Below are 11207 nucleotides of genomic sequence, written 5' to 3'. Positions count from 1 at the left end.
ATACATCCCAGTTACACCCAGTACTCCCAGTGCACCCACTGCAGCCCAGTATGGCCCGGTTACACCCAGTACACGCAGGACCGGGGCCGCCGGCCCGGCAGAGGGCAGCAGGGACGGACGGGGGGGGGGGGGGCGGGGGGGGGGCGCTGGGGTGGGTGCGCGTGGAAGCGGTGGGGGGGGGGGGGGGCTGCGCGTGTCCGACCGTGCGCGTGTGCGCGCCTGGCCGGGGGCGTGCCCCCGAAGCCCCGCCCCTCGTGACCACGCCCCAGACACGCCCCTCGAGGCCCCGCCCCCTCCGAACCACGCCCTCCCCGCAGCCCCCGCCCCTCCCGGCCCCGCTCGCTGCGGAGCCCCCCCCCCCCCCCTCCCCCCCCCCCACCGGCGGCACCGACCCCGGCGGCAGCGCCCGGACCGCCCCCGGCACCTGGGGCCGCCCGGCCCCGCCGCCCCCTTCCTCCTCCTCCTCCTCCTCCTCCTCCTCCTCCTCCTCCTCTTCTTCCTCCTCCTCCCCCCGCAGCCGCGGATGCTCTCGGGCAGCGGCGGCCGCGGTGCCCGGGCGGGGGGGGCATGGCGGCCCCGGACAGCTGCGTTAAGGTGGCCGTGAGGTGAGCGCCGGCCGGGGGGGGGCGGGGGTCCCGGGACGGGATGGGATGGGGGGGGGGGTACGGGGAAGGTGCATCCCCGGGGGGGGGCTCGGTGCAACCCCGGGGGGGGCTCGGTGCAACGCCCAGGGCGGCTCCGTGCACCCCCATGGGGGGCTCGGTGCATCCCGGGGGGGGACTCGGTGCACCCCCAAGGGGAGCTCGGTGCACCCCCAAGGGGGGCTCGGTACCCACCTCGGGCTTCCCCCCCTCAGTCTATTCCCCCTCTCCAGGGCAGCACGGGGGTCCCCCGAGCGGTGCGGTGCCGTGCCAGCCCCTCCCAGCCCCCCCACTCATCATTTTTGGGGCTGCCCCCCCCCCATCAGCTCCATCACTGCTCAGCTGCCCGGCCCCGCAGTGCGGGGGGACCCCCAGACCACCCCCCCCCCCCCCCGGCTCCTGGCAGGTTTGGGGTCGGGTTGTTTGACCCCCGGTGCTGTGTGTGGGGGGGGGACACACGGGGGGGTCCCTGCGATGTGCTGGGGGGGGGGCGATGCAGCATCTCCGTGTCCTTTGTGCTGTCTCCGGGCTGGGAACAATGCCCCTCACGGGTCCTGCACCTCCATAAAGGAGCTGCCAGCGGCACCTAATTCATGCCTGGCTGGGGGGGGGGCTCGGGGGGGGCCCGGGGCTGGGTTGCAGCCGGTGGAGCAGATCCCCAACCTCTCCTGCGGATCCGCAGGGGGACGGATGGAGCTCGGAGCCGAGCGGGGGGCTCTTTGTTAGCGCCGTACCCGGCTGGGTGTATTCCGAGCGCAGCCGCTGGGGTCCTGAGACCCGCGGCGTTTTCTTCGCTTCTCTCTCTCTCCCTGCCAGGAAAGGAGGAAGGAGCCCCCACGTCCACCCCCCCACCCCCGGCAGAAGGGGGTTAAGACCCCGCTGGAAGCCCACGGGTGAGGCAGGCAGGGCTGGTGCCCCCTTGTCCCAACCGGAGCTGCCACCCGGCGTGGGGCAGGGACCGGGCGCTCGGCTTCCTCCCGCTCGCCCCGTGGCTGCCCCGGGTCAGCCCGCGGCTTCCGCACTGTCACGGGTCAGGCCCTGGGTGCGCTGAGCTCCCCTGCAGGCTGCCGGAGCGGGGCGAGGGAAGGATCAGGCCCTCCCCGTCTGGCTGCTCCTGCCTCGGATCCCACCGCGGGGCTGCGGGAAGGGCGAGGGGGTAACCCAGCGGGTGCCGCGGCCCCATGCCCGTAACGGCTCGAGGTGGATGGGGTGCGGGTGGCAGTCTGCAGGGGAGGTGCGTTAGTGCTCGAAGGAAGATGCAGAGGCAGTGCCCTGGGCAGAGCACAAAAGATGCTGAGCGCAGCGTCAGTGGTGGAGGGGGAAATGGTGGGTGTGTGGCTGCGCGTGCCGCCGCCTGCGTGCGGGTGCACCAAGGCACCTGGTGGTGCTGCCCGCTTGGCGAGCTGTTGGTGGGGGTTTTCTGCCTTGTTCCACCCGCCAGGCTGAGAATTGGGGTCTGGCAGGCTGGGGGAGCAGCGGGGAGGTGACAGCAGCCCTCCTGTGTGGGTGCTCCCGCGGTGCCCGCGCAGGGCAGGTCAGGGGTGGCCGTGCCAGGGCACTGACCCGGGAGCCGAGCGATGCCGGCGGCTGCGGGTGGAGATTTCCTGCTGGCCGCACTCTTCCCGTCCTCCATCCTGCGTTTCTCTTGGGATGGAGCCTTGGAACAAAGGCCCGACTCAGGGCCGGTCCCTTTTCCCCAGGAGATGAGCGGGTGCTGTCAGGGATGGCGGCTGCGGAGCTGGTTGTGGGCAGGGCTGTTCCCAACCGAACCCTTCAGCCCCTGCCTGTGCTGCTGTCGGGTGCGCGGGGAGGGGATCAGGAGCAGGAGGTGATCAAAATACGCATCCTTCCCTCCACGGCGTCGTGGTGGGGCTGGGGCATCCATGGCGAGGATCGGGGTGGGGAGGGAAGGCGCCCATCCCTCTCCCCCCCCCCCAGCTCGGGGAAGGGTGCCGGTGTCCCCCCAGGTGCCACCGGTGGGCAGCGGGTGGCGGGGGCGATGCCGTGGGTCTGTGAACGGGCAGGACAAAGGAGGGTGGGAGCGAGGAGGCTGCGAGACAAAGCAGGCAGGTCGCAGCGCTGGGGGGGGGGGGAGATGCGTGGCTCCTGGGCACAGGAGGGCCGAGCCTCTCTCCCTGCTGCGTTTGTGCCCAAGCACAAACACGGGTCCTCTCCCACCCTGCGGGGTTTCTTTGTGTGACACCTTGCGGGGGAGCAGCCGGGCTGCGGGGTCCTCCCGGACCCCCACCCTCTGTGCAAAGCAGGTCCCAGCTCCCCCCCCCGGCTGTCTCGGGACAGGGCAGCTCTGGCAAGGATCGCAGAGGAGGTCGAACGCCTTTGGGGTGCGGCAGGATGGGAACAAAAGCCCCAGTTTTGTCCCTTTGTGATACCGTGCCAGCTATGCCCTTATTTTGGGTCTCTGCGTCCCTGCTGTTGGTGGGAGCGAGGGGGGACGTGGGGGGGCTTGGGAGGAAGGTGCTGGGAGCTGCTGGGCGGTGGGCACGGTCCCACAGATGTCGAGAGGTGCCGCAGCCACCAGGACCCATCTCTGGGGCCTCGCGGAGCCCCCAAGATTGGGAGGACCAAGAAGGGGGGGCCCTGGTTCTTCTGCTTGCCCTGCCCTGGCAGGAGGAGGCAGGGGAAATGCTGCAGTGTGTCACCATCGGCCTTAATGTATAAAAGAAATTTTCTCCCTTCCCCTCTGAGAGCCTCGGCGGCCCTGTTGGCACTGGGGCCGCGTGGAGCTGGGTGCCGAGGGGGGGGGGTTATTTAGGGCACGGGGGTGGTTTTTTTTGGGCTTCCTGTGCGCCACGAGCGAAATGGCTGATGCCTGCTGCAGCGCCGCCGCCAGCAGCGAGAAACGCAGGCCTGGGGGTGCTGCCGGCCCCGTGGCCAGCGTCTACCTGGGGCAGGGACCCACCCCGTGCTCCTGGGGGGCTGGCTGGCTCCTGCCCCACAGCCAGGGTCTGCCTTCCCCGGTGCCGAGCCCGCCGGGTCGCTTCGTGGGCCCGTCGGAGCTCGCCGGCTCTGGCGGACGGCGCCGGGGAAGGAAGCGAGGGGCTGAGCCGGGTGCCGTGCGCCGCAGCACCGCGTTCAGCTGCCGCCAGCCACCGCGGTGCTGAGCAGGGCGACCTCAAAACCTCGGGTGCTCGCTCAGCAACCCCGGGGAGGCAACAACCCCCCCGTTCCTTCTGCAGGTGACCTTCAGCGTGGTTGCTGCACAGCAGCTCGCTGCAGCTCCCCGCAGAGCATCTGGCCGGGCTCGGGGCCCCCCCTCTGTGTGGCACCGGGGCTGGTGGTGGGCTCCGGCAGCCGTGGCGAGCCGGGGGTGCTGCGGGGGGAGCAGGGCTCAGGGGCTGCTGGTGGGTGCTGGCGCCCGGCCCCGCTGCACGTGTGGTTTTGCTGTGTCAGGGAGGGCCGGTGGTGCGCGGCAACCCGGAGGCTGTGTGACTCCTTGGCTGGGGGGGGGAGGTCTGAGAAGCCGGGCTGGCTGCAGAAATGCTCCCCAAGAGCCCTTTCCAAGCACCCAGACATGGCGTTGGTCGGGGGGAAAGCAGCACCCCCCCCCCCCCGTGCCGGAGCTGCCTGCGGCACCCCAGCGCGCCCGGCCGGCTGCCGAGACTCAGGAAGCAGAGCTTGTGAAATTGGGGAAGGAAGTTGAGTCGGATTTCAAGTTTATTTAAACTCCGCAACCTCCAGTCCTCCGCTGCTCTCATAAATGCTCCCGCCGAGATGCTCCGTGCCCCTGCGCCGGCAGCCCGGGTGCTGGCTGGGTGCTGCCCTGGGAACTGCTCCCACCCCGTGCCCGGGAGGCAGGGCGGGATGCTCGGCATCACGCAGCCGTCGCGGCGTGCCCGGGGGGGGGGGCTCGGCTCGGTGCGACCACGGGGGGCAAAGCATCCTGCCGCCGTGCCTGGGGCTCCGCCGCTCGCTGGGGTGGTTTCCGCTCGCACGAAGCCTGCGGGACCGGGGACGGGCGCCGAGGAGGCGGTGTGGTTGCGTCCCTTTTGAACCAGAAGGGCAGGGGCTGTGGGGGCTGGCTCCTCCCGGGGCTGGTTTTGGGTCCAGGTGGGGAGGTGGCATCGGCCTGAGCTGTGTCACGGCAGTGGCACCTGAGGGCGGTGGCACCGCGATGGGTGGCACAGCCTGGTCCCCAGTGCTCGCTGCCCTCGTGGTGCTGCCGTGGCTCCGAGCCCTTTGGTACGGTCCCGGGGTTTTTTTTGGTTGAAGGTGTCCCTTAAGTGGTCCGTAAGGTCCCTTCCATCCCACGCCGCTCTGGGACGCCATGGGGCTGGCTGGTGTTAGGCTGGTTCTGCTCGTGGGGCTTTATGGCGGGGGGGGAGGGCAGTTTGGGCAGGGGGCGGGTGAGACAAACCCACCCCGCTGCCTGGGGATGTGCCTGGCTCCCAGGGTGACGGCGGGACAGCCCTTCCCGGTGTCATGGCACTGCCCAGCACCGGGACATCCCTTTTCCCCATCCCTTTTGGGGTGTTTCTCCCATCTGCAGGGACTGGGAGCCTCCTTAGCGAGTGGGGTCCAAGCTCCGAGACCTGTGTTGGGGCCGGGGGGGGCAGCATTTTGGGAAGCTGCTGCAGCCGCAGGGACCCTGAGCCATCTTCCCCCATCGTTTGCCTCCGTGCAGGGCATCCCCGTCCCGCTGCCGTGCGCGTTTCCATCCCCGCCCCGAGCGGGGTTCAGGTGGGGGGGGGGGGCCCATGCTTGGGGGGCAGCGCCGGGGCCAGGTGTGTGGGCGAGAGGGGGGTTTTTCCGTGCCTGGCCTCAATCAGGCGTGCGCCCGCTGGGTTTTACAGCGGAAATGTTCGAGAGGGGCTGGAAACGGCGGCGGCGCGAGGGGAGCGGGGCTGCGCACGGCGGCTCAGCGCGGGGACGTCGCAGCCCGCGGCTCCCAGGGGCTTTTGGTGCCTGCGCCCTATGGGATTTAAATGCTTGATGCCACGAGGCGCCAGGAACCGGGGGCTCTCGGTGCCTTTCCTGCACCTGGAGCGAAACTGGGGGGGGGGACAGGAGGTGAGGCTCTGACTGAGAGCGGTTTGCGGGAGGTGAAGCTCCAAACAAAGCTGTCAGGAACACGGCCCCGGCCCCGGGGAGGGAAGGCGATACCCCCACCGAGCCCGTGCTAATCGAGGGGCCTGCCCCGGCCCCCCCCGGTGTTGTGCTGTTCCTGCTGCGGGGGCTTGCCCTGGTGGTCCCAGGAGGATTTTTTTCCTGCTGGAGGCTGTCAAAACAGTCCCCAGCTGCTGGGTTAAACAGCCGGCGGGCTCGGGGAGTGCTGGATCGCGTGGAGAGCTGAGCTTGGCCCCGTAACCTGTGTAACCACCCCCCTGGGGGGGTTCCTGCCTGGCTGCACTTCGTGCCCAGGGCTTGGTGGGTGCCGGGGGGGTTGCTTGTTGCTCCGTCCCCCTCCCCAAGCTCAGGGTTTGTTTTCATGGTGCCACCAGCACCCTGGGTACAGCCCGGAGACCGGTGCCGACGTGTCCTGGGGCAGCGCTGTGCCAGCCCAGCCCTCCTGGGGGGGGGCGAAAGGTTTCATCGGTGTCCTCCTGCCCCCACCAACGGGGCCTTGCTGCAGTCGGGACCCCACGCCCATGGGGTGATGGGCGGTGTTGTGCCCATCACCCCGTGCTCGGGGCTATTTAGGGTGGGCTCTGGGTCTGCAACCCCTTCCCCTCCTAGCGGAGCCCCTGGGTGACCGAGGCATGTGCCACCTGCATGGGCGCAGCCGGCTTTTTGCTTGTGCTGGAGGGGAATGGGGCAGAGAAAATCCCCCAGGGGCACGAGGGCGGCCGTCCTCCCTCTGAGCAAGGACGCTCCCAGCCCGAGTTAGCAGCAGGGCATCCCCGGGGCTGTGGGGCTGCAGCCTCTGCTCATCCATATTTCATGCTGGACCTTCCCAGGAGGGATACAGGGGCGTAAGGAGCCTGTTGCCATCCCCAGCGTGGGCCCGGCTTTGCTCCTGGTGGTTTCGGTGGCTTCGCAGCGCGCCCGTGCCGTTCCCGTGTGCTTGGAGCGGACGGGGCCGCGCGGTGCCCTGCGCCTTGGTCGCTTCACGTGCGCTCCTTGCGCTGCCCACCCTAGGGTTTTGGGGCCCTGCACCCCTTCGTGTGTGACTGCCCTGGGTCTGCCATCCACAAACATCCTCGTGGCATCTCCCAGCCCTTCCCCCAGGCAGGTCCAGCGTGGAGCCTTTGGGAACCCCGGCTGCTTTGGGGATGGAGGAGGAGGAGCCCAGAGGCATTGCAAACTCGGTGCTCCCGCTGCCCTCCAGGCGATGCGCTGGGAAAAACGCGATCCCCTGCTCCCCCTGAGCCCTGCCTGCAGCCTTGGGCTGGGGTCTCCTGGGTGCCGGGTCCCCGTGCAGGCTGCGCGTCCCCTGGCCCTTGGTGGGTCTCGGTGTGGAGCAGATGGCGCGGCTCGGGGCCGGTGTGCTCCTGCCAGAGCTAATGAGCAACACACGGCGGCTGCCAAGGCCTGATTTAAAGGTTTCCCTAAGCCTGGGAAAGCCTGGAGCAGGAGGATTAGGAGGCCCGGAGGGCTCTGGGGTTGAAAGCAGCGGGGTTTGCCCCATAGGGACCTGGCAGGGAGCATTGCTGTGCCCTCGGTGCTCAGCCGGCACGGAGGCAGGCTGAGCCCAGCGCTCGCCCGTGTTGTGCTGGCTCCCGCTAGGAAATGCCCTGCTATATCTCTTAATCTAAGTGTTTTCCGACCAGACCTGGCAGTCCCAGGGGAGCCTTATTCAATTTTCTCTGATTGCGGAGCTGCTTCCCTGCCGCGGTAATTAAATGCTCAACTTTGTCTTGATTTGGGTCCGGAGCAACCTGTGTGCCGCCAGCCGGCTCTGGGCACCTGAGAGCCCTCTGGGGCCCCGTGCTGGGCTGGGGACTCGTCCTCTGGGGATGGGGGCAGGTCCCCGGGGGGAGCCTCGGGCAGCCCGAGGCTTTCTGTGCTGACCTGGGGATGTGGGAAAACTGGGGGGGGGGGTTGCTCTGATCTACTTGGGGGGCTGCTGGTGGGCACGGGCAGGCCGGACCTTGTGCCAGCACCGTTAGGTGTGTGGTGCATGGGGGCTCCCTGACCCCTAGGGTGTCTTTGGGGAAGGGCACAGCAGGATATTAGGGACGCTCTCTGCTCTCCTCCTGGCTGCCCTATGCTGCTGGGGGGGGATCACGGGGCAGCAGCAAAGCATGGAGGGCACCTTTGGGGTTAACGTGAGCAAAGTTTTTTTTTGGGGGGGGGGGGAGCAGAGGGTCTCCCGTGCAAGTCTGGGCTGCGCAGTGGATGCTCCTGTGGGTCTGATGCTGGGGAGGCCGGAGAGAGCCTGGGAGCGGGGATGGGAGCGATGTGGGCGCCGTGGGGAGCGGGGATGGGAGCCTGGGGACCGCAGGCACCGTGGGGAGCGGGGCCAGGCGCTGCCCGGGCTCGCCCGGCGCTGTCTGTGCAGGTACATCGGAGGCTGCTCGGCTGGCCCCGGGGCTGCCAGCTCCACCCTGCGCCAGCCCTCGCCGCCAGGGCTGCCTGCCAGATCCGCCTCGGAGAGGTGGGAGCTCCCCGCTGCACCGGGGCAATGCCCGGCAGCCTGCGGTCGTGTGGCTCTAACAGGCAGCGAGAGGCAGGGGCAGACAGAGCGATGGCCCCTGGGTGCCCAGCAGGCGCTGGGGGGGGCTGCCTGCACCCCCCAGTCTGAAGCAGCTGCCCTGGGCTGGGAAGTGGTGGCGAGTGGACGTGTGCTTGGCCTCACTGGGGAGTGCCAAGGGCTGGGACAGCCCCAGTTGGAAGTGGGTGATGCTGCGGGAGGGCTCTGGGGGAGGTCGGATCCCTTCCCGTTGCACCGAAGCCCACCCCGCTGGCTGCAAGGCTGGAGGTGCTGGGGGGGGGGGCTCCCCGCAGGGTCAGCTCCTGCCCCGGGACCGCAGGGAGTCCCGAGAGCTGCCCATGGGAGCCGGCAGCCTCGTGCTGCCCGCCCAGCGCTTGGCTCCCAGCCTGGCACCGAACAACCCGAGCTTTGTGCGTGCCGCGGGGCGCTCTGCGGCGCTCCCTGCCCCTCGGGGTGCGGGACCTGCTCCCCGCTTCTCTGCTTCCTCCCCAGATGCTCGGTCGCCCTGGCAGCCGAGCCATGGAGACGGGCGCTTTCACAGCCTGCCAGCCCGGCAGGAAAGGGGAGGAGAGAGCTCAGAGAGGCTCCCCTCCGCGCCGCCGCTGAGCCTTTGTGTCCCCTTGTGTCCCCTGCGCGGATGCGGGCTTTCCCTGGCATCGCGCCGCTCGTGCTGCGGGGTGTGCGTGCCGATGCCAGAGCAGGCAGGCTCCTGCCGTGCCGCCTGTCATCCCCTCGGCGAGTGCTGCTGGTTTGGGAAGGAGCTGGTTCGGGAATCTCCCCCCCTTGCCTGTGCCTTCCTCTGTCTGCTCATCCGTCTGCAACCATCCCTGCGCCTCGTGCCTCGGTTTATCAGCGTGGGCATGAGGGAGATGGGGCTGGTGGCGTCCTGGTGGCCCCAGGGCAGTTTGTGTCCTCCCCACGCTGGTGGCTTTGCACCAAAGCAGCCAGGGACAGCCAAGGGGACAGCCAAAAAGCTGGCGGAGCCTGCACCGGGATCAGCCGGGCTCTGCTCTCTGTGCTTGTCCCAGCCTCTCGGGGCAGGGCATCCTGGCACTTTCGGCTCTGTGCTGGGCACGGTGCTGGGCACAAGCTGCCTGGGCTGGTGGGGCTGTGTCCCACTGCTGGGATTGCAGGCGAGGGAGCAGCTCCATCAGCCTGTAGGGTGGGCCCTGCTGGCACCCCCCCAGTTCTGCTGGGCGGGCGGGACGCGGTGAGCATCCTTTTCAATAGGGCAGGGCCAAGGAGAGGCAGAGCGCACCCGGGCGGTGACCTCGTGCACCCCACAGTTGCTGCTCTGTGTTGTAGAGGAAAGAAACTGAGGCAGGGCAAGGCAAAAAGCTGCCGGCTCCCCCGGCAGCACCTGGTGGGGCTGAGAGTAGGGCCGAGGGGAGAGCCTGTGCCGGCTCTGCAGGTCCCTAGGGCTTGGGAGGAGAAGGTCTCGTGCCTCTACACCCAGTGCCTGGTGTGGCGATGCCCCCCCGGGAGGGCTGGGCTGGGCTGAGACCCCCCAAGGGGTAGAGAGCCAGGGCTGCCCAACGCCTGGGAGCAGGGACGGTGGCACTGGCCTGGGAAAACCTTCGTGGTGAGTCTTGGTGGCCACATAAATCTCCCGACGCCGGGTGGCCGGGCTGCTGGTGACAGCCGCGTCCCCCGTCCGTGTCTGCTGGCGCTCGTTGTGCTCATCCCTGCCCTCTGCTCCGCTCTTGTAATGGGGGGGGAGGCTGATATTTGCTGTCTGCAGCAGCTCCCCGGGGTGTACCCAAGTGGTACGATTAAAAAAAGAACGAAGGATTTTGCTGAAAGCCCTGCTCTGATTTTTCTTGGAGAGGGAAAAGTTTCCAGAAGTGCCCTGGTTCCAGTTTGTTCCTCTGCCCGGCCCCGGGGGACGCTGTCGCCGTGCACGCCTGGGGATGGGGAGCGCTTCATCTGGGTGAAAAAAAAGAAAAAAAAAAAAGTAATTAAAACTGGGGTTCATTTTCCTGGAGGAGGGTGGGCCCCTGGGAAGGCGACGGCAGCGAGTCTCGGGCTGAGCACATCAGAAGCTGCTTTCTATTGTGGCTGCTGAGCTAAATATACCCACGGACACATCGCGCTGTTCCCACGCGCCTGCTGCGCAGCCTCGCAGCCCACCCGCCTCCCACACCACGGGGGTTTTGCCCCCACCCAGCTCTCCCTCGCCTGCCCCCAGCCCTCCCGGTGAGCCCCCCGTCCCGCAAAGCCTCCGCTGCGGGCGCTGCGGGCTCGGGAGGAATTAATAGCCTCGTTGATGAAGCACCAAGGGAGAGGAGCTCTGCAGTCATTAGCTCTAATGAGAGCCGCTTGCCAGGGCGCTTGGCTCCGCGTTCCCTTCTTTCTCCGCAAGTCCCCGGGGACCTGGCAGCTTCCCGCAGCCGCCGCTTCCCCCGAAACGCGGAGCTGCTGCACCGCCCTGGCGCCTGTCGTGCAGCAGATCCGCGTCGGTGCGGTGCCTGCGGCGCACCCGAAGGGTTTGGGGCGGTTGGATGCAGCGGGTGGGGACGCGGCGGGTCGGTCGTGCCCGCTGCCGGAGCTGCCCTGGTCCCGTCTGCAGCCCGGGGCAGGCACCGGGCTGGGCGGAGGGTTGGTTCCAGTCGGTGGTTTTGGCGCTGGCACCGTCTCGTTGGGTTTTGCGCTTTGCATTTCATTTTGCACTTTTCATTTTTTCGCTTTTCTAAGTGCAGTTTGATCTCGCTGCCTTTTGAGCGGGTGCGCTCACGTTGCAGCTGGCTGTCCCTCGGCATGCCCATGCCCTGGTGCTCCAGGCTGCTTCGAGGAATTGATCGGTGTCTACCTGCAGCCCGGGGCTTGCTGCCTGGCTGGGGACATGGTGAATAAACTGGTGTGGGAGTGGGAGACTGGGCTTTATTCAGCTGTCGGTGCAAGGGAAGCTGTTGTGAGCTGTGCGCTCCGTACCGCGAGCGGTGGCACTGCTGTCA

General features: G+C 68.4%; 1 protein-coding gene across 4 annotated transcripts in view; it reads left to right on the top strand.

Annotated features, from left to right (window-relative positions):
- Window positions 1-434: 434 nt before the first annotated feature.
- The window catches only part of KIF21B (kinesin family member 21B), a 33654-nt gene continuing 22881 nt past the window's right edge, over window positions 435-11207 (top strand). For 2 of the 4 annotated variants that reach the window (XM_083812545.1, XM_083812543.1), the window contains exon 1: window positions 1252-1875. In XM_083812545.1, coding sequence (XP_083668671.1) covers window positions 1823-1875 — 53 coding nt within the window. In that variant the 5' untranslated portion in view covers window positions 1252-1822. Of the gene's footprint in view, window positions 606-1251; window positions 1876-11207 lie in introns of those variants that run through there. The other 2 variants (XM_083812544.1, XM_083812546.1) reach the window with 2 other exon arrangements.

Source organism: Anser anser, assembly GCF_964211835.1.
Source record: "Anser anser genome assembly, chromosome: 27".
Classification (NCBI taxonomy): domain Eukaryota; kingdom Metazoa; phylum Chordata; class Aves; order Anseriformes; family Anatidae; genus Anser; species Anser anser.
Note: the sequence above shows the minus strand (reverse complement) of the source record. Positions and strands in the feature narration are given on the sequence as shown.